We start from the raw sequence: 24,982 nt of genomic DNA on the forward strand, positions 1-24,982 counted from the left end.
ATTCTCTTTCTGTGCACACGTTGCAGATTCTGCTGCGGTGTACGGTACTATTCTATGTAAACCCAAAAATGCTGTGCACATTGCGGCTTATCGACAATGTCCATCAGTATATAGAATGGTAAGACGATCTAAAACTATAGACATGGGAAGTAAAACTGCAATCTACCACTAGGTGACAGCATCTTGCTTTAATATTTTACTGCATGCTTACAGAAGTATTACAGCAGTTGTAAACCAAGTACCCCTATTGGAATACCTTAGATTTAAAGAGAACCTGTCAACAGGATTTAGCTCTATAAACTAAATGCATGGCCATAATGGCGCTGCTCAGTGGCTGCTGAATACTCGCCTTGTGAAGTGTTCATAAAACATTTGTGTGCTTCAGGGCAGGATGTGTGGGCATGGTGTTCTTCTCGTTATCTGCCCCCACGAGCCTCCTCTGCTTCTTGCACAGGCCACTGATTTTTCAGTGACCAGCCTCCTTTTTAAAATTCCATTCCGCCATCACTGGGTGGGCAGCACATATGCAGGACTTCAACAAAATGGAGGCGGATGTGACCCATGCACAGATCAAGATTTCAGCTCTGTGAAAAATTTACCAAGCCAAAATCTCGATCTGTGCATGCGTTGTGTCTCTGGCGCCATTTTATTCAAGTCCTGCACACAGGACGCTGAAACACACTGCGCACATGCTGCCCACCCAGTGATGACAGAATGGAATTTTAAAAAGGATGCTGGTCACTGGGGGCGGAGAACGAAAAAAAGACCCTGCCCCCACATCCTGCCCTGAAGCACACAAGATGTTATTTTATGAACACTTCACGAAGGTCAGTATTCAGCAGCCACTGAGCAGACACCTGATATACAGGCATCTGCTATCAAAGTAATCAGCATCACAGTGCCATGGCCATGCATTTAGTTTATAGAGCTCAATCCTGCTGAGAAAATATATATATATATATATATATATATATATATATATATATATATATATATATATATATATATATATATATATATATACACACACACATACACACACACACACAATATTAATCAGTCTTTGGGAAAGGAGGCAAAGTAAGGTAATGAACAGTATTACAAAGACTCATAACTTTCCAAAGACTGTGCTGAAATTGCTGTTTGAACTGCAGCTCTACCAAGAAATCCTACTCAAAACTGCTTCTAAAAAGGTGCATGAACTAGGCAGTTAGAACACTTAAAAACTTTTAGGGAAGGGAAAAAAAAACAAAAAAAAAAAAAAACATCTGATCATAAGAGTTATTCTTCCTAGAGCAGCTAAACAGCACTTAGATATGCCTGGGGCATCCATAATTATCCAGAAGTTACGACGTGAATAATGTAGCCAAGTACATGCTGAAAGTGATGTTTTAGCTGCCTGGTTAAGCTCACACTTCCCCCGTGTGAGCTTCGCTCAGATCATGTTTGCAACTAGTGGTACAGTAGGGATTGTTGCTCACCATCGGCGCGAGTCTCCCCCATGCCTTGAGTGTTTGTTTGTATCAAAAGCTTTTGAAAAGTCCATGTACACCACGTCCACTGCATTCCCTTGGTCCAGTCCGGAACTTACCTCTTCATGAAAGCTCTCCGATGCCTTGAGTGTTTGTAATAATGTGCTCTGTTGTGATGTCCCAAAATAAGAACCTTAAGGGTATGTGCACACGTTGCAGATTCTGCTGCGGTGTACGGTACTATTCTATGTAAACCCAAAAACACTATGCACATTGAGGATTTTTCTGCGCAGATTTCCTGTGGATTTGAATCCGCAGCATGTCAATTCTTTGGGCAGAATCCGCAGCGGTTTTACACCTGCTCCATCGAAATCCGCAGGTGTAAAAACGCAGGGGAAAATCGCACAATCTGCAGAAAATCCACAGGTAAACCGCAGGTCATTTTACCTGTGGATTTAGCAAAATCCCCACGGAAAAATCCGCAGCCAAATCTGCAACTTGTGCACATAGCCTAATGAGATGGAAATTTACACAAGGCATAAAACCCATGTATGAGGCAGACTTCTTAAAGGGGCTGTTTAAAAAAAAAAAATAAATAAAAAAAAAAAAGGAGACTAAAGAAGATAAAGGACAAGTTATTTATTTTCAGTTTACATGGAATGATAATTACGGCACGCCACGGGATAAAAGTTGTGACAAGTTTCCATTAGGTTTGCGTTTTCTATATATTACATAAGGGGAGATCATTGCTTTCCCACCCACAGGTGAGACATGTCATTCTTTTCTCAGCAAACTCTCGAATCCAGTCACTGAAGGACAAATATTAGAGGAGCAATGTCTGATGTATACAACAATCTACATATACAGAGGGTAAGAATCCTTTCTGCCTGATGGTACACACAGGAAATGTATCTGTGCAAGGGACAGATCATCTATTAAAAACGGGAGGCGCGCATGTGTTGTCCAGATATAATCCTAGATCTGCAGCTGCTGAATTAGATTAGCAGGACACGTGCATAATGCAGGAAAAACGCTCGAAAACCAATGTTCTTATTGAATTTTTGGACTATTAATCCCGACCCAAAAAAATAGAGTAAATCAGAAATTTGTTAAAATGTACAACCTTAAAAAAAAAAAAAAAATAAAAAAAAAAAAATTTTTTTTAGAAAGCCACATTCATGTTAGCAGCTGAAGGCATAAAACTCCTTGTTTAAAATGTGGCTCATGTTCACTGCCATAGATCTAAAGAGTGCGCCATAGCCATTCTATGAAGAGGGAGGACGATTAATCTACTGACCCAGAGAGTAATCGGTGAAATAAAAACTTCTCCATATAGGAAAATATTACATGGTCGGAATAACAGCTGGCAGCGCATGAAGTCCACAGCTATAAAGCAAAAGTATGGCGCGGGACCAAGCCTCGGGGGAGCCATCTTTTAAGACTGCATAATTCACGTGACAATTTCTCCCATTTCTAGTCTTATCCAATTCTTTCTTGAAATGAACCAGCTTTGTAAAACCTCCAACGCCAGCGCCCACTGCACCATCTCAGGCCCTTGCTGAATATCAGCAACACAAGGGAGACGTGGCAGCCGCAGTAGTAGTGGGGGGTGTCTTACTTCAGAGAATGCATGAAATTGTCAAGACTGAACTCGGACTCGTACTGCTCCTGGTTCCACAATTCTCCTAGGTTGTCCAGGATGGACTTCATAGAGTTCTTGTCACCCATTTCGGATGTCTTCATTTTCTCACTCTTTCCATCCTAAGAAACAAAAAGTAATGTATTGCAGATATTGTAGTAAAAAAAAACAAAAAAACAAAACAAAAAAACACCACATTGAGAGCAGCATAATATAGGGGCAGAAAGCCTGATTCCCAGAGATGTGTCACTTGGTCACCAGCTTGCTGTAGTTTCAATAAAACACAATGCATCTGCTGTAAATCAGTGCAGGACTAGGTTTCACGTGCCAGGCACGTAACCCCGCACCTATTATGGGCTGTTTGTACCCTGGAAGCTGTCAATCATGGGCGTGGGCACGTTTGTACAGCTCAGCATTCTGATAACTACTACATCTACACCAGAGGAATTCTAGCAAAACTGCACCAAGAATCCCAGTAAGTGACACATCGCTGGGATCAGGGTCTCTGTCCTTACATCATGCTGCTTTCAGATTACATACAAAACCTGCTGACAGATTCCCTTTTAAAAAATATAATAGCCTGAAGACCTAACGCTAGCCTCCTCTTATGTCATCCTTCTCTTTAGACAGGCAATACACTTTTAGATGGCAAATAGCGCTAGATCAAACCACTATGACACCCATGGAACAAAGCGGTCTCAACCTTGGTTTAGCACTGCATCCCCATCTACGTTTCCTCAGCACAGCAGCACTTGAAGCAACCTGACTGCGCAGGGAACTACTCATGCACTGAACGCGTTTCATAAATGGGCAGTTTGGGGATTTCCTCCTTCCATATTTTTTTGCCTCCTTGTGTCCCAGAATTATAAATTAGGTTTCTGTGACGTCATTGTACAACTATGATTCAACTTATTTTTACCATTTCACAGTACACTATGTGTAAATCAAAACTAAAAAAGTGAGGTGAAATCGGGAAACAACGAAATTCCACCATTGTTTTTCGGGTGATTTTTATGATGTTCATTTAGAAAAAAAAAAAATCACTATTTTCCAAGACCTTTTAGCAGGCCTTCAGCTGCCATGGCAAACCATCAACACCCTGCGATAGTGTTACAAAAGGGTAGATTGCTTGCCCTTGAATTGCTGTAGTCAGATTCATAGCAGCATTTCGAGGACTTGGCAGCTACGAGAGCTCAGCACCCCTCGCTGCTGTTCGGCAGATGCTGGCTCTGTAATCTAGCTAGCATTTACCCGGTATGATGCAGGCTCAGCTCCCCTATTACAAAGTGGCGGAACATTCTAGCGATACAACATCACTTCATAAAATGGGAAAAGGAGATTTTTGTGTACTCACCGTAAAATCTCTTAGCCTCCAATTGGGGGACACAGAACCATGGGTGTTATGCTGCTGTCCACTAGGAGGCGACACTATGCATAATCTAAAAAAGATTAACTATGGCTCCTCCTCTGCAGTATACAGCCCTGGACAGCATCAGCCTTCACCAGTTTTGTGCAAAAGCATTAGGAGGAACATAAACATAACCATCCCAGCAAAGAGCAAACAGATGAACGGCATACTAGGGCACACAAATCACCACATTACCAGACGGAGCTATTTATCTGAAGTATTGCGGCATATGATTCAGTCAAAAAATGGAGGTGCTTGCATGAAAAAACAAATATTTCAATGTGAAGCAAAAAAAGAAGAAATATGCAGCACTCACCAATGTAGCTGAAAAACTGAGTCTTTATTTCACATAATTTCCATCAAATGTGTGGACATGCAGGACGTGGAGGAATGCTAGGGGAGGGAGGTGCCGGACAACGGCCGTTTCGTGATTACTCGCTTCTACGGGTCCAGGTGATGGAAATTATGTGAAATAAAGACTCAGTTTTTCAGCTACATTGGTGAGTGCTGCATATTTCTTTTTTTGCTACACATTGAAATAAACATAATCATGCCTGTAAGAAGGCCACTATGTACGAGCTCAAAGAATATGAGAACTCAACCGTAACAACGGCCCATAAGGGCAACAGGGTGGGCTGTGTCCCCAATTAGTGTCTAAGAGAAAGATTTTACAGTGAGTACACAAAAATCTCCTTTACTCTGTCACCTCATTGGGGGACACAGAACCATGGGACGTCCCAAAGCAGTCCCTGGGTGGGAAGCAATGGACGAATATTGTGCCGACAGGTGCCTAAACTTGGGGCACTGCCGCCTGCACTACCCGTCTGCCCAGACTCACGTCCGCTGTGGACTGGGTATGGACTCTGTAGTGTTTTGTAAACGTGTGTAGGCTAGGCCAAGTGGCCGCCTTACACACTTGTTGTGCCAAAGCCTGGTGCCGAATAGCCCAGGAGGCCCCTACCGCCCGCGTAGAGTGTGCCGTGATACCAGCCAGAAGAGAATTGTTAAGGCGGTAAGCCTCCTGTATGGTGGACTTGATCCACCTGGCAAGGGTAGCTTTGGAAGCTGGCAGACACTTGAACGCCTTCTGGAAGAGGGAAAAGGGAATCAGACTTCCGGAAGGGTGCAGTCCTAGACACGTATATACGCAATGCCCTGACGAGGTCAAGCGTATGCAGAGCCTTCTCCACTCTATGAACCGGGCAAAGGGATGGCAGTGAAATTTCCTCAATGAGGTGGAAGTTGGACACAACCTTCGGAAGGAAGGATGGAACTGTACGGAGAACCACTTTGTCCTGGTGAAAAGCCAGGAAGGGCAGTCTGCAGGAGAGTGCTGACAGTTCAGACACCCTGCTTAGCGAGGTGATTGCCACCAGAAAGACCACCTTCTGTGATAGAAGGCGGAGTGGGACTTCCTTAAGAGGTTCGAAAGGTGGTGCCTGCAATGCTGTCAGGAGCAGGTTGAGGTCCCACTTTTCCAGTGGACGTCTGTAGGGAGGAACCAATCGGGAAATCCCCTGGAGAAAAGTCCTTACTTGCGGCTTATTAGCAATACGTCTGAAAAAGTACTGAGAGCGCTGACACCTGGCTCTTAAGCGAGCCCAGGGATAGCCTAGTGTCCAGACCCGATTGGAGAAAACCAAGTACTTTTGGGAGGGAATAAGGGAGCGGGAGCTGGCCGCGATATTCTCACCAGGTAAAGAAAGCTTTCCAGGTACGATAAATCTTGGCGGAGTCTGGCTTCCGTGCCCTGATCATGCTTCTAATGACGTCCGGTGAGAGCCCTGCCTGGGTTAGAACCCAGGTCTCAAGGGCCACGCCGTCAAATTGAGAGCCCGAATTCTGGTGGTAGAACGGTCCTTGTGACAGAAGATCGGGACGGTCGGGGAGACGCCAGGGGACGTCTGCTGTAAGTTGTACAATGTCGGCGTACCATGTACGTCTGGGCCAGTCTGGCGCGATTAGGATGGTTGGAACTCCCTCTTGTTTGATCTTTCTCACGACACTGGATATTAAGGGGAGAGGTGGAAAAATGTACAGAAGCTGGAACTGAGTCCAGTCCTGAACTAGTGCAACTGCTCCGAGCGACCGCGGGTCGCGTGTCCTGGCCATGAAATTGGGAGACCTTGGCATTGAGATGGGATGCCATTAGGTCCACGTCCGGGGTCCCCCAGCGATGGCAGATCTGGCGGAAAATTTTGGGATGGAGAGACCACTCCCCTGAGTCCATTCCTTGTCTGCTGAGGTAGTCGGCTTCCCAGTTGTCCACACCCGGAATGTGGACCGCAGAGAGTACCGACCTCGTGTCTTCCGCCAAGTGGAGGATATGTGCCACTTCTCTCATCGCCTGGGTACTGCGGGTCCCGCCTTGGTGGTTCACATATGCCACCGTCGTGGCATTGTCCAACTGTACTCTGATATGAGAGGCTGCCAGTAAATGTCAAAAGGCGCTCAATGCCAGGAAGATTGCCCGAATTTCCAGGATGTTGATGGGCATGTTCGCTTCCACTGGTGACCACTTGCCCTGTGATGTAGGTGCACCGCACCCCAACCTATCAGGCTCGCGTCGGTTGTCAGAACCTTCCATTGACCTGAGAGAAAGGATTTTCCCGTTGCCAGTGAGGTTGGCTTAAGCCACCAGTGCAGGAACCTCCTGGTTGCCGATGTTAGCTGGAACTCCCTGTTGAGGGAGAAAGGATTCCTGTCCCAGGACTTGAGGATGGATAGTTGAAGAGGCCTGAGGTGAAACTGGGCAAATGGTACCGCCTCCATTGCCGCTGCCATCCTGCCGAGGACTCTCATGGCAAACCGGAGAGATCGGGGGGAATTGCGGAGGAGTATGCGAACTCCTAGACGGAGAGCCAGTGCCTTGTCCCTGGGAAGGAGCACCAGACCCCTGGAGGTGTTGAATTGTGAAGGGTTAATACTAAAGTCAAAGCTGAAGTTTCGTTTTATCCATTCTCTGAAGGTTTCATTTCTTCATTTTTGTTACTGTAAGATACATTTTTGTAATTGGCAAGGGATGTCATGAAACCAGACTGTTCTCATCAGGTGCAAAGATAAGGGAGGCGGGGGTGTAAAACTCTGAAGAATATGCCACTATACTACTTTCTATGACTGACATATATGTAGTTTCCGGTTTTCTTGCAATATTATTGGCTTTATAAAGTGAAATGATGCTATTGGTACTTGAGAACCTTGTATAATTAAAGCAAAAGATTATAAAAGATGTGACTAAAATAAAGGGGCTTAGTGATCTGTCTCGATCCTCCCGTACAGAGACCCCCCCGTCTCCGTGTGGTCATTTGAGTTGCTAGCAACACTGGAATAATTTGGAAATCACTGGCTCAACTGTGAAGGGTTAATTTAGCCCTCCAAAAATAGCTACCTCAACAGAATAGCATCCCCAGGAAGGTCAGAGACTGACTCGGGGTAGTCGATGACTTTTGTAGGTTGACTAACCAGCCCAGGTGACTCCGTGTCGATTATGATTGAGACGCTGACCTTGCAGTCCTTGAAGGTTGAAGCCTTGATGAGAAGGTCGTCCAGGTATGTAACGACTACTATGCCTCTGGAGTGCAGAATGTCCATGGTGGCAGCCATGATCTTGGTAAACATTCTGGGAGCCGTGGCGAGTCCGAACGGGAGAGCCACGAACCGATAGTGGTCCTGGTTGATTGCAAACCTGAGAAATCTCTGATGGGCGAGAGCAATCGGTACATGCAGGTATGCGTCTTTTATGTCTATGGAGGCGAGATATTCTCCCTGCTCCATGGACGCAATGATGGACCAAAGGGACTCCATGTGAAAATGACGAACCCGCACATACTTGTTGAGCTGTTTTAGGTCCAGTATGGGCCGAACGCTGCCTCCTTTTTTGGGGACTACGAACAGATTGGAGTAGAACCCTCGAAAGCGCTCGGCTGTGGGAACCGGTACTATGACTCCTGCTTGAAGGAGGGAGGAAACCACCTGGTGGAAGGCACGAGCCTTGTCTGGTGGTTTTGGGGGACAGAGCGGAAGAACCGGTTCGGTGGGCTGGAAGTGAACTCTATCTTGTATGCAGAAGACACTATTTCCTTGACCCATCTGTCTTCTGTAACAGGCAGCCAGACTTGCTTAAAGAGTAGAAGTCGTCTGCCTACGGGTGGGGTATCTTCCAGAGTTCGTGAGTCATGATGAGGAGAAAGTTTGAGGTTTTCCTCCTTTGGGCTTTGCCTGGCCTGCTTTTGACTGCCAGGTCCTGTCCGGCCTCTGCGCTGCCCGTGGGTTGTCACTACGTGGAGAGTGGTTACGATTTTGTGCTGGACGCGAGACGGACCAGCCTGAAGCATTCCGAAAGGATCGGAATCGTGTTTGGTTACGCCTTCTGAACGTGCGTTTAGGCTTTAGTTGAGGGAGAGAAGTACTCTTACCCCCAGTGGCGTTGGAAATCATTGTGTCCAACTTTTCACCGAAAAGCCGCCCACTGAGGTACGGGAGATGCGTGAGGGACTTTGAGGCCGCGTCCGCTTTCCATTCCCGCAGCCAGAGGATACGCCAGATTGTGATGGCGTTTGATGCTATCCCCGCTACACCTCTTGCGGAATCCATAGCTGCATGAAGAATGTAATCTGCTACCACTGCTATTTGGACCGCTTGGCCCGACAGCTCAGGATTTGAAGCTTGGAGGCCAGTCTGCAATTTTCTGGCCCAAGCCAGAATGGCCTTGGCCGCCCAGAATGAAGCGAACGCAGGAGCCAGAGAGGCCCCTGCCGCTTCGAAAATTGAACGAGCCATGCGTTCTACCTGCCGGTCTGCTGCATCCCTGAGGGTTGAGCTATCTGGCAGTGAAAGGAGGGTCTGTGCTTCTAGTCTAAGACTGGGGGGGTCCACTTCGGGTGGATCTGTCCACTCCTTGGTGTCCTTCTGTGGGAAGGGGTACCTTGCCTCCAAATATTTGCGGTTGGCAAATTTCTTCTCAGGCTGCGAAAACTGCTTAGTAAGGATCACCTGAAATTCTGGGTGATTTGAGAAGACCGTAGGCGGTTTCAGAACACTTTCAAAGCAAATCTTGTGTTCTGAGGCTTCCAGGGGTTGATCAGAAATGTCCAGCACCCGATGGATGGATGGATGAGATTACGTCCTCAACTAGCGCTGTATTGCTAGGAGGACCAGGGACCGGAGACCTCTTCGTTCCGTTGTCGGAGTCACAGATGCCTTTCGAATCCTGCGTATCGCTAAGGTGTTCCCTGGTGGGCGAACTGGGGCGGAGGTCTTCTGTGGTCAGGGATCGCTGTGGATATCTGCGTTGCCTGTCTGTTGGGGGACGGTCTAGGTGACCTGGAACTACGGTGTCTCTCACTAGAGGCGGATGACCGTGTGCTATGGGATGACGCAGATGAACACGACCTGTGGGTCCGCTTACGTCTGGGTGTGCCGGAAACGGCATGTCCCTGAGTGGAGCTGTCCCTTTGCTGGGTAATGCTCATAGCCGAGACATGACACTGCAGAGCCTGGAACAATGTGGAGGTTAGGTTATCTATGGACTGCGTCATACACTGCAACATCTGGGTAGCACATTCCGGCGTGGTAGCAGACGATGAAACAGTAGGAACCTCTTGGGGTTCAGACAGTATTTTGGATACAATCCCAGCAGTGTGGGTACGTACTGCCACTGGGGAGAGTGGTTTTGCAGGCTGTGCAGAATGCATAAAAAACAGTCCTGCCTGGTTCTCTTCCTTGAGCCCGGCATAGTGCACAGAGTGCAGAAGGGCTGGCTATGCAGAGGGATTACAGGGAATATGGAATCACAGCCGAGTAAAAAAAACCCAGCTGTGATCTTACCCCACATCAGTATGCACCTAGGTCCAGCGCCGAAGATCCACAGTCCTGTGCCCCCCCGGAGACTGGCTGGCGTGATGCTGCCGAATGCAGTGCCTGCAGCAGAAATGGCCGCCGAAAAAAAAACGAGAAGGGGGCGGAGAGCTGAAAAGGGCACACAGAGCTGTGTAACAACGTATCCTATCTGTCTCGATCCACCCCTTCTATGACACTGTAGAGTGTCCTATTTGTCATCCGGGGGGGGGGCGGGCCGGGGGGCAGAGAAGAGGCGGCGACTTCAGCTAGGCCGAAGCCACGGCCTAAATTAGATGCCGATGCCCAGAAAGGGCTCCAGGCCGGCGCGGTAGTCCGGGAGGGGGTCGAAACTGAACCGGACCCCCCCCGGATTGAAAAAGCAGGATAGCGGTGGGGCTATAATCGGGAGGGGGGGCTGTGAGAAGCCCCTCTGAGGCACCATAGATCTGGTGCTGCCGCAGAGACAGGGGCGCAGGGATCCCCTGTCTCCATTGTGCCATGCCTGCCTGTACTCGCCCCTGGCCCCGACAGGAGCCTGCAGCTGGGCTGGGGTCCCTAGTTACTCTGAGCTGCAGAGTGCTGTGGTACAAACCCTACCTGAGGCGTCTCAACCTAATACCCCCAGAGGGGGATTAGGGAGGGTGCTGCTGTCACCATCAGGGTGCTGCTGTCACCATCAGGGGGCTTCATCCTCACCTTGACGTCAACCCAAGACCAAAAGGAATTGGGGGAAGGAGGTGGTCTCGACTTCAAACCAGCACCCGCAGGACTGGGGAAGGAGCGACATGGGGAACAGCCGTCTCAAATTCAACCGGGCACCCCATGATAGGGGACTGAGGAAGGAGCCATGCAGGGAGTCTCACAGGAGACCCTCTTTTCTTAATCTGTAATCCGGATGAAAAAGGAAAAAAAAAATTTTTTAGGTGTGCCTCCTTGCAACACTAAGCAAAAACTGGTGAAGGCTGACTCCGTCCAGGGGTGTATACTGCAGAGGAGGAGCCATAGTTAATCTTTTTCAGATTATGCATAGTGTCGCCTCCTAGTGGACAGCAGCATAACACCCAAGGTTCTGTGTCCCCCAATGAGGCGACAGTAAATCCCTTTAAATCTAGAAATTAACATCTCAGGATTTAAAAAAGGTCTGAATAATAAAAACAAATCCCACCTAGAAACCATAATCATGCATGATGCAGTTCTGCCCAATCCAGGTGAAACTGGCTTGAGTTAGTTCAAGATACCTCCGAAAACATCAACATGTACATATGCAGCGCTGCATTTAGTGATTGTTACAGTCCTGTACTGTAAAATATTGTAATGAATGCGACTCACCTTGTCAAGTGTGAACAGGTCCAGCAGCTGGTCAGTGCCCATACTCTGTAAGCTGGCATTTTCCTGGCTAATTACAGTATTTGCAATACTCATTTTGAATTTCTGCAGACCCATAATCTTCTCCTCCAGAGTTCCTCTAGTAATAAGCCGATACACATTTACTACACGTTTCTGCAAAAAAAGTGTAAGAAGAAGTTACTGTACTGGAACTAATATTTCCGCATCAATAGTACCAGGAATAAACTATAATCACAATCTCCTAAAGTCAGCAGAAAATCTGTTTGCACAGGAAAACTGTTAATTGCCTGGTGCATGGGATACAGCGAGCTGCACATAGCCATGATGGCGTCATGATCTTACCTGACCTATACGGTGCGCCCTGTCCATTGCCTGAAGGTCCCTCATTGGATTCCAGTCATGTTCAACAAACACTACAGTATCCGCACCAGTCAGGTTGAGACCCAGGCCACCCACATGGGTGGTCAGCAGCAAGACATCTATAGATGGGTCATTATTAAACCTGAGGAAGAACAAAAAAAAAAAAAAAAAAAAAAAAGGAAAAAGGAGATTTTTGTGTACTCACCGTAAAATCTTTCTCTTAGCCTTTAATTGGGGGACACAGAACCGTGGGTGTTATGCTGCTGTCCACTAGGAGGCGACACTATGCATAATCTGAAAAAGATTAACTTTGGCTCCTCCTCTGTAGTATACACCCCTGGACGGCGTCAGCCTTCTCCAGTTTTGTGCCAAAGCATAAGGAGGAACGTAACCAAATAACATAACCATGCCTGTAAAGCGGCTACTATGTGCGAGCTCAAAGAACAATATGAGAACTCAACAGTAAACAACAGCCCGTAAGGGCAACAGGGTGGGAGCTGTGTCCCCCAATTAATGGCTAAGAGAAAGAGATTTTACGGTGAGTACACAAAAATCTCCTTTACTCTGTCGCCTAATTGGGGGACACAGAACCGTGGGACGTCCCAAAGCAGTCCCTGGGTGGGAAGCAGTGGACGAATATTGTGTTGACAGTTCCCTAGACTTGGGGTACTGCCGCCTGCAGAACCAGTCTACCTAGGCTCGCATCCGCTGAGGACTGGGTATGAACACTGTAGTGTTTCGTAAACGTGTGTAGGCTAGTCCAAGTGGCCGCCTTACACACTTGTTGTGCCGAAGCCTGATGCCGAATGGCCCAGGAGGCCCCTACTGCCCGTGTAGAGTGTGCCGTGATAACGGCCGGAAGAGGGGAACTGTTAAGTCGGTAGGCCTCATGTATGGTGGACTTGATCCACCTGGCAAGGGTAGCCTTGGAAGCCGACTACCTTCCGGAAGAATGAAGAGGGAATCAGATTTCCGGAAAGGTGCAGTCCTGGACACGTAAATCCGCAATGCTCTGACGAGGTCAAGCGTATGCAGAGCCTTCTCCACTCTATGAACCGGAACCGGGCAAAGGGAAGGCAGTGAAATCTCCTCATTGAGGTGAAAGTTGGACACAACCTTCGGAAGGAAGGATGGTACCGTGCGGAGAACCACCTTGTCCTGGTGAAAGGCTAGGAAAGGCCGTCTGCAGGAAAGTGCTGACAATTCCGACACTCTGCGTAACGAGGTGATCGCCACTAGAAAAACCACTTTCTGAGACAGAATGGAGAGTGGAACTCCTAAGAGGTTCGAAGGGTGAAGCTTGCAATGCTGTCAGGACCAGATTGAGGTCCCACGTATCCAGCGGACGTTTGTAGGGAGGAACCAATCGGGAAACTCCCTGGATGAAAGTCCTTACTTGCGGTTTAATAGCAATGCGCTTTTGAAAAAGGACTGAAAGCGCCGACACCTGACTCTTAAGCGAACTTAAGGATAGCTTGGCATCTAGGCCCGATTGAAGAAAACCTAGTACCTTTGGGAGGGAATAAGGGAGTGGGACTTGTCCATGAGATTCGCACCAAGAAAAGAAAGCTCTCCAGGTGCGATAATAGAGCTTGGCAGAGGCAGGCTTCCTTGCCCTGATCATAGTTGCAATGACTGCCGGTGAAAAACCTGCCTGGGTTAGAATCCAGGTTTCAAGGGCCATGCCGTCAAATTGAGAGCCCCTGAATTCTGGTGGAAGAACGGACCTTGAGACAGAAGGTCATGACGGTCGGGTAGACGCCAGGGGGCGTCTGCTGTAAGTTGGACGATGTCGGCGTACCATGTACGTCTGGGCCAGTCTGGCGCGATGAGGATGGTCGGAACTCCCTCTTGCTTGATCTTCCTCACGACCCTGGCGATTAGGGGGGAGGGGTGGAAAAATGTACAGGAGTCGGAACTGGGACCAGTCCTGGACCAAGGCATCCGCTCCGAGCGACCGCGGGTCGTGTGTCCTGGCCATGAAATTGGGTACCTTGGTATTGAGATGGGATGCCATTAGGTCCACCTCCGGGGTTCCCCAGTGTTGACAGATCTGGTAAAAAATCTCGGGATGGAGAGACCACTCCCCCGAATCCATTCCTTGCCTGCTGAGGAAGTCGGCTTCCCAGTTTTCTACACCCGGAATGTGTACCGCAGAAAGTACCGACCTCGTGTCTTCCGCCCAGCGGAGGATATGAGCCACTTCTCTCATCGCCTTGGCGCTGCGGGTCCCGCCTTGCTGGTTCACGTATGCCACAGCCGTGGCATTGTCCGACTGTATCCGTATGTGCGAGGCTGCAAGCAAGTGATGAAAGGCTCTCAGTGCCAAGAGGATGGCCCTGATTTCCAGAACATTGATGGGCAATGTCACTTCCCTCGGTGACCACTTGCCCTGTGATGTAGGTGCACCGCCCCCCAGCCTGTCAGGCTTGCATCGGTAGTCAGGATCTTCCATTGTCCTGAGAGGAATGGCTTCCCTCGTGTAAGCGAGGTTGGTTTTAGCCACCAATGCAGGGACCTCCTGGTTGATGACGTCAACCTGAACTCCCTGTCGTGGGAGAAGGGGTTCCTGTCCCAAGACCGGAGTATGGCTAGTTGAAGGACCCTGAGGTGAAACTGGGCAAATGGCACTGCCTCTATTGCTGCTGCCATCCGGCCTAGGACTCTCATGGCAAACCGGAGAGATTGAGGAGGACTGCGAAGGAGTGTGCGAACTCCCAGACGGATGGCCAGTGTCTTGTCCTTGGGAAGGAGTACCAGGCCCCTGGCGGTGTCGAATACCATTCCCAGGAATGTTAGAGTCCGAGTTGGGACAGTCGACGATTTCTGTAGGTTGACTAGCCATCCCAGGCGACTCAGTGTCTAGTGTGATTGAGACACTGACCTCGCAGTCCTTGAAAGTGGGAGACTTGATGAGGAGGTCGTCCAGGTACGGGACGACTAGAATGCCTCTTGAGTGCAGGACGTCCATGGTGGCCGCCATGACTTTGGTGAACGTTCTTGGAGCCATGGCAAGTCCGAACGGAAGGGCGACAAACTGGTAGTGATTTTGGTTGACCGCGAACCTGAGAAACCTTTGGTGGGCGGGAGCAATTGGTATGTGGAGGTACGCATCCTGTATGTCTATGGAGGCGAGGTATTTTCCCTGGTCCATGGATGCAATGATGGACCGGAGGGACTCCATGCGGAAATGACGGACCCGTACGTAATTGTTGAGCTGTTTTAGGTCCAGAATGGGTCGGACGCCGCCTCCTTTCTTGGGGACTACGAACAAATTTGAGTAGAATACTCGGAATCTCTCGTTCGCGGGAACCGGCACCACAACTCCTGATTGAAGGAGAGAGGAAACCGCTTGGTGGAAAGCACGAGCTTTTTCTGGTGGTGTTGGAGGAATAGAAAGGAAGAACCGGTTCGGTGGAACGGAAGTGAACTCTATCTTGTATCCGGAAGACACTATTTCCCTGACCCACCTGTCTTCTGTAATAGGTAGCCAGACTTGCTGAAAGAGTAAAAGTCGGCCGCCTACTGGTGGGGTGTCTTCCGGAGGTCGCGAGTCATGATGAAGCGAAGTTCTGAGGTTTTCCTCCCTTGGGTTTCGCTTGGCCTGCTTTCGACTGCCAAGCCCTGTCCGGTCGCTGTTGCGTCCGTGGGTTGTCCCTGCGTGGAGAACGGTTACGGTTTTGCACTGGGCGCGAAACGGACCAGCCCGAGGAATTCCGAAAGGATCGGAATCGCGTCTGGTTTCTTCGTTTAAACGTGCGTTTCGGTTTTAGTTGAGGGAGAGAGGTACTCTTACCCCCAGTGGCATTGGCAATCATGGTGTCCAACTTTTCGCCGAAAAGTCTCCCAGTAAAATACGGAAGTCGCGTGAGGGACTTCTTTGAGGCCGCATCCGCTTTCCATTCTCGCAGCCAGAGGATGCGTTGGATCGTGATGGCGTTTGATGCTATTCCCGCTACACCTCTGGCGGAATCCAGGGCTGTATGAATCATGTAGTCTGCTACCACTGCTATCTGGACCGCTTGGTCCGAGAGCTCAGGATTTGAAGCCTGAAGACCCTCCTGTAGTTTTTGGCCCAAGCCAGGATGGCCTTGGCTGCCCAAACTGAAGCAAACGCAGGGCCCAGAGAGGCGCCTGCCGCTTCGAAAATAGAACGAGCCATGCGTTCTACTTGCCGGTCTGCTGCGTCCCTGAGGGTTGAGCTATCCGGCAGAGAGAGTAAAGTCTGCGCTGCTAGCCTAGAAACCGGAGGGTCCACTTCAGGTGGATCTGTCCATTGTTTGGTGTCTCTGTGGGAAGGGGTACTTCGCTTCCAAATATTTGCGATTAGCGAATTTTTTCTCAGGCTGCGCAAACTGTTTGGTAAGTATTTTCTCAAACTCATCGTGATTAGGGAAGACCTTAGGTGGTTTCTGAACACTTTCGAAGCAAATCCTATGTTCTGGGACTTCCGGGGCAGACTCTGGAATTTTTAGCACCCGATGAATGGCAGAAATTATGTCCTCAACTAGCGCTGTATTGCTAGGGGGAGAAGGTACCACGGACCTGACCATTTCGTTATCTGAGTCGGAGTCACAGATGCCCTCTGAATCCTGTGCCTCGCTAAGGAGATCCCTGGAGGGCGACCTGGGGCGGGGGTCTTCTGTGGTGGGGGATCCCTGTGGTAAATTGCACTGTCTGACTGTGGCAGGGGACTGCCCAGGAGACCTGGAATGACGCTGTCTCTCCCTGGAGGGGGACGACCTTGTGCTATAGTGCGACTCAGATGATCGAGACCTGTGGGTCCGCTTACGTCTGTGAGAGTCGGAAGCAGCATGTTCCTGAGACAAGCTGTCCGTTTGCTGTGTACCGTCCATAGCCGGGGATCGACTCTGCAGAGCTTGCAGCAATGTGGCAGTTAGGTTGTCTATGGACTGTGACATAGACTGAGACATCTGAGTTGCCCATTCCGGCGTGGCCTGTGACACTGAAGTGTCAGTAGGGACTCCCTGGGGTTCTGACCCAGAGTTCTGGATGCAGTCCCGGCAGTGCGGATACGTGCTGCCACTAGGGAGCGTGGCTTTGCAGGCTGTGCAGAATGCATAGAAACATTCCTGCCTGGTTCTCCTCCTTGAGCCCGACATAGTGCACAGAGGCTGGCTATAAGGGATCGTACAGGGGTGGCTACGCAGAGGGAACCCACAGAGAGCCTTATAGGAAGTATAGATTCACAGCTGAATATGAGAACCCAGCTGTGAGCTTACCCCACCGGTGTGTGCCCCTAGGTCCAGCGCCGACAGATCCCAGTTCTGTGCCCCCCAGAGACCGCTGTGATGCTCCTCTCCTGGATCTCATCCAGAAAAAATGGCCACCGGGACTCTGAGGAGAGGGAGGAGGGGGCGGAGAGCTCAAAAGGGCGCGCTGGGCTGTGTAAAAACGCGCCCTTTCTGCCTCAATCCGCCCCTTCTATGACACTCCAGCGTGTCATTTTGGTCTCCCGGGGGGCGGGGAAAAGGCGGCGGCTTCGGCTAGGCCGAAGCCGCGGTCTAAATTAGAGGCCTGATGCCCAGGAGGGCTCCAAAGCGGCACGGTAGTCCGGGGGGGGGGGGGGGGCGGATTTGTACCGGACCCCCACAGAATGGTCGACTGGATAGCGGTGGGGGTAGCGGTTTCTATATGGGGGGCCCCTGAAGCGCTATGGAGCCGCTGCTGTTGCAGAGACAGGGATGCAGAAAAGCCCTGTCTCTGCTGTGCCATCCAGTCCGCACCCTCCCCCGGCCCCAACAGGATCCCTCAGCCGGCCTGGGGTCCCTGGAAGCTGCGGAATGCTGCCTGATCTCCGACCCTACCTGAGGCGTCTCAACCTAATGCCCCCTGCGGGGGATTAGGGAGGGTGCGTCTGTCACCGTCAGGGGGTCTTCATCCTCGCCTCAACCTCAACCCAGACCCCTTAAAGGGGTTGGGGAAGGAGGGGGGTCTCGACCTCGAACCAGGACCCGAGGGACTGGGGAGGGAGCGACATGGGGAATAGCCACCTCGACCTCAACCGGGTACCCCTGATAGGGGACCGAGGAGGGAGCCATGCCGGGAGTCTCGCTGGAGACCCACTTTTCTTCATCTATTTCCGGACGAAAAAAGGAAAAAAACGGAAGAAAAAAAAAAGGTGTGCCTCCTTGCGACACTAAGCAAAAACTGGAGAAGGCTGACGCCGTCCAGGGGTGTATACTGCAGAGGAGGAGCCAAAGTTAATCTTTTTCAGATTATGCATAGTGTCGCCTCCTAGTGGACAGCAGCATAACACCCACGGTTCTGTGTCCCCCAATTAGGCGACAGAGTAAGCAAAGTACTTAATGATTAAGAATTCAGGAAGATATGAAGGTTTAAGTTACCCAAAAGACTAACAACCGAGTATGCACAAGTTGGGCCTATAACTCACCTGGACACAATGGAATGTCTCTGCCCGGCAGGTATACTACCGTCCAGCCGTAAATATGTAACGGAGGGCAAATGAGGCTTCAGGAGGTCGTGTTCCACTATATCCAACATGCTCTTTAGCTGACAGAAGATCAATACTCTGTGCTGGGCTACCACGGCTTCAGTGCCACACTCAGGTGTGCTGGCATTACCCAAACCACAGTCTAACAGCAACTGTAAGAAAGTGAAAATTACCACATTAATATTCATGTTAAACAATAAGTCAGTTTTTTTTCCCCCACTCCTGACTGCGTATATACAGTGCTGTGCAAAACTAAATTCGTGTCCACAGACAACATAGGCTACTGTATAACCATATATAGATCAATTTTCTCATTTTATACTTGTGGAAAACGTGTCCCCCCCCTTTTCTCACACGTACTTGTTTTAATGCCGATAGTTTGGGGGCATGCTGAATATCCCGTAGAGTCGAGTTTTGAGTCGCTAGTTGATCAGTGACCTTCTTGTGCTCGGGATGTTGAGGAGTTAAAACCAACGCAGGATGGTTGCATAGTTTTCGCAAGTACTGCAGCGCCTAAAGAGACAAGATCATACGATTGCAATACTGGAGTACATAGGAAGGCAGTCTACAAACCATCCTCCACCGTCTTCAATACACGCATGTAATCACCTGAAACACGTGTCCTGTGGCTTTGAGCTTTGGCTTCTCACCCTCATCTGTTAATGAAGATGCAGAGACTGTTTCGTCGACATCAGTCTTTGCACGAGACTTTGCAAAATCTTCATACAACTGAACCTGAGAATGAATAAACCAGTAAACAGAGGTACAGGGAACACAAGGGATGTATAGAGACGTCTCCCATATCAGGAAATAAACAACTGTTGGTATAGGTAAATGGGATTAAAAGAAAAAGGATCAACAGGGTCTTTTAGCTGAAAAAACTAGCCATCGGCCCTCCCACCTGGATCCAGCAAATACAACAGAGGAAGAGGAGACGTCATCATTCGACCAGCAGCAGGATGCTGCAGCCTGTGATTGGCTTTTCAAGTCACCGGACTGCTGCAGTCAATCACAGGCTGCAGCAGGATCAGCTGCTGGTGAAATGGTGGCATCACTTCCTGTGTAATAGGTATGGTGTGTCCCCCTGTATCAGCCGCCTACCAGCCGTCCATCATGCCCCCTTTGTCTTGTGTCTGGGTGCCGCCTACCATCCGTCCATCATGCCCCTTGTCTTGTGTCTGGGCGCCGCCTACTATCTGTCCATCATGATGTCCCTGTGCATCGCTGCCTCCTCCTGTTTTTAATACCGGGGCCTCCGCTGTGACAAGAGTTCTCAGGCATGCGCAGTGCGTGCTGCCTGAGAACTGACATCAGGCTATTGCGCCTGCGTGTTGCTGAGGCCCCAGATCCAGTCCTGCAGTGTGTTATCATGTATGCTGGGGCCCTCGCAACACGCAGGCGCAACAGTCTGATGTCGAACTCTTGTCACAGCGCAGGCGCCGGAATACAAAACAAGAGGAGGCGGCGGCGCACAGGGGCATGATTGACGGATGGTAGGCGGCACCCAGACACAGGACAGAGGCATGATTGAAGGTGGGGAGGCGGCTGATACAGGGGGACACACCATACCTATGGGACACATTACAGGTATGAGGAGCTATTTATAAAAGTTGATATTTCAGCGATACTAGGGGTCAGAAACAGAAGAGCCACCTTCACAGAATGCAGCCTTAGTGCTGCTGAAGGTGGCTCTAACTTAAAAACGCCCTGGGGGGGGGGGTGACAGGTTCCCTTTAAAAAATGTTTAATTCATGGTCTCAACTTCTCAAGGTTTGCTGTGATTTGACAGGAACCTTCATAGTTTACTTCAAGCACATTAAAAAAAAAAAATTGTCAGGTTATTGTTGCATGGCTTGTTACCGATATCTGTATGGTAATACACCATGCAACTTCTTACCCATATTTGTATCTGCTTAAAAGATAAAACAATGAAGGTTCCCAATAAATGATCACTAGCAGAGAACTTGGAGAGAAAAAAAACCCAAAACAGCTGTAGTGTTTCTTTCGTCTTTTTGTTAAGGGAGAAAAAGAATTACCTTTAAATAGTCTCCATTAAATAATAGATAAAGACTTAGGCATTGTTTTTTTTTTCCTCCAAAGACACAAGGGTTTGTGAAAGTTTATTACCTGCAAAGGACTCAAGGAGCAATAGTAATCCTGAATAATCTTAGGAGGAAGATCCTGCAATACATCCTCCTTCATTCGGCGGAGCAGGAATGGCAGAACTTGCCGATGTAACGCTTCCATTGCAAGAACACCTGTAAATACAAAGCCGTGATAAGTGGACAGAAATAGCTGACGTTTGTACAGAACTAAGCGTGTACATTCATTACCTGCTTCCTGCTCACGAGACGAGCTTCTGGCGTCTCTACTTGCTAAAATAGGTTTTCCATATCTTGCCGCAAACTGGCGCTCTGTGCCTAAAAAGCCAGGCATGAGGAAGTCAAACAACGACCAGAGCTCCAACACATTGTTCTAGAGGAAAAAAGACACGGGTTAACATTGGCTATCAGCAGTCAACGGCAGCAGGAGAGTATGGTTGGATGCCGGCAGTATCTCCCCTCAAATACAAGGCTGTAATATATGACCTAGTACGAGCATAAAACGGGCCAACATCTGCCGCGAATGACGAAAGCACACTGCATACGCTGGATACGGGGGAGTTCTATGGATATATGCAGGTTATGTGGTGGGAAAGCGCCTGATGTACATGCCGTACACCTAGTGAACACTACATGTGCACCCGCACTTACCTGAATTGGCGTTCCCGACAGGATAATTCTATAATTTGCTGTTATTTGCTTAACAGCTTTTGACAATTTGGTCTTCCCGTTCTTAATGACGTGACCCTCATCTAGAATACAGTAATTAAACTTCATGTTCCTGGAAAATAAATGATCAGATTAAAGGAAGAAGTGTTGTGGTGTTACTGCAACTTTTACAGAAATTAAGCACAGATATGGAGACGATACGAGATGATTATCATTGTATAGAAAAAGTATGAGCCAGCTATGTGTATAGGGAGAGAATATCCAAGTACATTATATGGTTGTAAGGTAGATAGACAAGTGTCAATTCACAAGAGTCCAGACTCATCCTCAGCTTCTGGAGAACAAGTATAATCAGAAATATAGCAATGTAACAGCTGGTAACGTATGATCTGAACCAGTACGGGGGAGGTGTCAATTCAGAAGACATACCTGAAGAAGTCAATATCATTCCGAACAACGTCATATGAAGCTACAATCAGATTGTGTCTTTTCACTTGGTGCTGCAACCTGGAAAATGGGAAAAGTATTACTGAAATGCATTTCATGCAGTGGACGCCAAGAACCAGCATTGTGGAGTCTGTATAAGATGGGTTGAATCCTAAAATATATAATACTTTGGCTACAGTAGTTCAATGCAGGATGTGCTGTAAACTTTCATAATTGGGAAAGTTTTGAAATATCCTATAAATGTCTGTTCCTGATCTAAGGATCTCAGATTTTAGTGGAGATGAATCTGTGCAGGACATGTGTACATGCTCAGTAGTGAGGCAGCGCTGTGGGGTCAGGGAAAATGAGGAGTCGAGGATTGGCTGACCAACTACACAGCCCTGCATCAGGAATTACCACCACTCCCTCCCTACAAAGAAGTCTGTCTGATCTACAGGCAGCACAGTATAGAGAAGAACGGAGCTGCCGCCGAGCAAAAGAAGCCGCCAAGCACCCCAGTCCAACGAAAACATTACAAGGGTGATTGGGAAATTAAACAAAAGTGTGATTTAAATCCAAGTTGGTCTTCAGTGAGCTCCCCCTATTGGCTGATTCTGTAAGAACACTTTACTACATAATCATAGACCTAGGCATTTACAAAAAAGATTTGTAGTAACCGGGTCCTTCAGAGACGTCAGAAGTACCAGAGCCCAGCCCGGAATTGCTGATGCCTCTTCTGATTAATAGGCCCGGTACGAAGTTGTGCCACTAACCAGAAGAGGCATCCGGTACTGCAAACAGGTAAAAGGTTCACAGCTCCGGTATGGCAGGCACTGACATTATTACCACTGGACCAGGGTCCTCCAAGTCTTTTTGCTCAACACACAGGAAATTTAGAGCTGTTTAGATACAGACAGAGCTCCAACTCGACAAATGGAATTCATCTTTGAATTTTAGACCGACGAACAGAACGATGATTGTAATGAGAGCTTGTCTAAGGCAGGAATTATAAGCGTACTGTAATGACAATGACTTGCCTGGCTCGCTCGGTTGGAGGACCTGTGTAATGCAATGGGTTGAGAAATTCTTTCGAGCAGAACTTTCCAACTTCATCCACCCAGTGCCCAGTTAAAGTTGGAGGACATACGACCAGTGAGGGGAGAGGTAAGCAGTCTGCGGACTTACTCCTGTTATACTCTTGAGATCTGTAGTGTACAGAGCAATCATTTAAATATGCTCATTTTAAAATATAAATACTTAAGATACAAAATATATATTTCTACCTAAGGCAATGGTCCCCTGCAAGAATACATATAGACTGCAGGGTCTTCCCCAGACCCATATCATCACATAGGATCCCATGGAGCTTGTATTTATTCAGGAAGGCCAGCCAGTTCACTCCGTCCTAAAGGAAACACAAGAAATGCATCAAATCAGGTAACATCCTAAAGATATAAAACAGATATTAAACTCACCCCAAAGTGCACATAAAACACACTGTGCTATTACTGTACTTTTGAGGTGGCAGCCCTGAGCCAAAAAAAAATAAATAAATTTGATGCATTACCTGCTGATATTTCCTCAGCTCTGCTTTTATTGGAACAGGAATTTTATAATTTTCCAATTTCTTTCCGTCCAGCAGTTGTTCCAAGAAGTTGCGCTCCCTGGCTTTTAGTTTAATTAATTCTTCGGACATATTGGGAGGATCTGGGATCCCGGCCTAGAAACAAAAACCAAGGTGATCCAAAGAGTAATCATCATTTACAAGAAGTGTATGAAGCTTAAGCACTTACAGAAATATCTTGACACATTACAATAAATATGACAATAATATCCCGCACTTGTTTCAGATTTTACCTTCCACGGTCCACACAGGAAAAACAAATCTTGTCAAATTGGCATTGACTGGAATAAGAGCAGGACTGTGGGCAGAGACCCCCACAAATCACTAGAATAAGGCTACATTGTACATATGTTTTGTAAGGCAATTCAACTTACCTCCAAAGGCATAAGCCTGATGAGTGTTGCAAAGCACTGTGTGGCCATGAAGCGCACGCTGTCCGTCTGGTCACTCATTCTTCCCAGCACTGGCACCACCAGGAGGACTATGTACGGGACGATTCCAACATCCAGCTGCTCCATCACACCTTCAGAGTTTTAATGTTAAGGGGTAACTGGTGAAGGGTCTGACTACATGTAAAATATACATGTAAAAATAGTCAACTCTTAATGAAAAGAGACTAGATTCCAGGTAGTCTACAGAAATGCCAAGATGATTCAGAATTGTCCTTGGTTACAAATTAAAACCACCAGTTACATGTAGGTTTCCTTCATGATAACGACATGAGGCAGTGCCCAGGAGGCTGCACATAAAGCACTGTACGCAAGCTTCAGTTTTTTAGCACTGCTCTGCACCACTGGAGTCCTGGGTTCAAATCCCACCAAGGAAAACTCCTGCGAGGAGGGCTAGAGTTTGTGCCCCCCCCATGCTCCAGACAAGACATACTGATAGGGGACTTTATCAATGTCCCCACTGTGCCTACAATCTGTCTGTCCAGTGCTACAGAATAGAACCACGTCGGATAATAGAATTGAAAAACATTGAATAGACCGGCACCACGCCATACACCCAATCCAAAGACGCAGAATAAAGGCCCCGTTACACGTATCAATGTCCGAGTGATCCCACGTGGATGGGAATCGCTGGGACAGACAGACCCACCAGTGATCATGACCAGCGAGCAAGCAAGCAACGCAGCTCTTAGATACCCGCTGTTTACATTGGAAACCAGCACCCTGCGTCGCTGATCGCTGCTCTCCCGCTGCCACATGCAGCGATGCACGTTGGCCAGCGGGAGACCAACGATCAAAAAACGGCCCAGGACGTTCGAGCGCGATCAGCGATACCTGGCAGGGGGGCCTGTCGCTGATGCGTGTCACACACAGCGAGATCGCTGGCGAGATCACAGTGGCTTCTCAAAATCAGTGATCTCGCTGTGTGTGACGGGGCCTTAAGTATAGCATGGTGTATAGGAAGAGGCTCATAATATGAGAGGCAACTCAAATAGATGAATATAAAAACACTTTTTAATGCAAATTCCTAATGAGAAAATGCCTAGGAGACAGCTTCAAAAATAAATCATCCGAAAAAGGGCAAATGGAAGCCAAGTCTTAAAAAAATCTCAAATTTTTATTATGGTATTTAAAAAAATTCTCATTAAATATGAAAATCAATTAGTACATAAA

The 24,982-nt window shown here is 48.3% G+C and overlaps 1 protein-coding gene across 1 annotated transcript in view; it reads right to left on the reverse strand.

The window, feature by feature from the left end:
- Positions 1 to 2,096: 2,096 nt before the first annotated feature.
- BTAF1 (B-TFIID TATA-box binding protein associated factor 1) overlaps positions 2,097 to 24,982 on the reverse strand; it is a 78,150-nt gene continuing 55,264 nt past the window's right edge. The window contains exons 12-25 of the mRNA XM_073555872.1: positions 23,735 to 23,883; positions 23,304 to 23,456; positions 23,020 to 23,141; positions 22,774 to 22,941; positions 21,740 to 21,817; positions 21,293 to 21,422; positions 20,873 to 21,014; positions 20,667 to 20,797; positions 19,149 to 19,274; positions 18,900 to 19,052; positions 18,480 to 18,691; positions 12,047 to 12,206; positions 11,687 to 11,857; positions 2,097 to 3,233 (exon numbers count right to left, since the gene is read on the reverse strand). Of these exons, the coding sequence (XP_073411973.1) occupies positions 3,087 to 3,233; positions 11,687 to 11,857; positions 12,047 to 12,206; positions 18,480 to 18,691; positions 18,900 to 19,052; positions 19,149 to 19,274; positions 20,667 to 20,797; positions 20,873 to 21,014; positions 21,293 to 21,422; positions 21,740 to 21,817; positions 22,774 to 22,941; positions 23,020 to 23,141; positions 23,304 to 23,456; positions 23,735 to 23,883 (2,042 nt within the window). The 3' untranslated portion in view covers positions 2,097 to 3,086. The remainder of the gene's footprint in view (positions 3,234 to 11,686; positions 11,858 to 12,046; positions 12,207 to 18,479; positions 18,692 to 18,899; positions 19,053 to 19,148; positions 19,275 to 20,666; positions 20,798 to 20,872; positions 21,015 to 21,292; positions 21,423 to 21,739; positions 21,818 to 22,773; positions 22,942 to 23,019; positions 23,142 to 23,303; positions 23,457 to 23,734; positions 23,884 to 24,982) is intronic.

The sequence above is a fragment of the Dendrobates tinctorius genome, unplaced genomic scaffold, assembly GCF_039654945.1.
Source record: "Dendrobates tinctorius isolate UK_male_01 unplaced genomic scaffold, ASM3965494v1 ptg000230l, whole genome shotgun sequence".
NCBI classification, from domain to species: domain Eukaryota; kingdom Metazoa; phylum Chordata; class Amphibia; order Anura; family Dendrobatidae; genus Dendrobates; species Dendrobates tinctorius.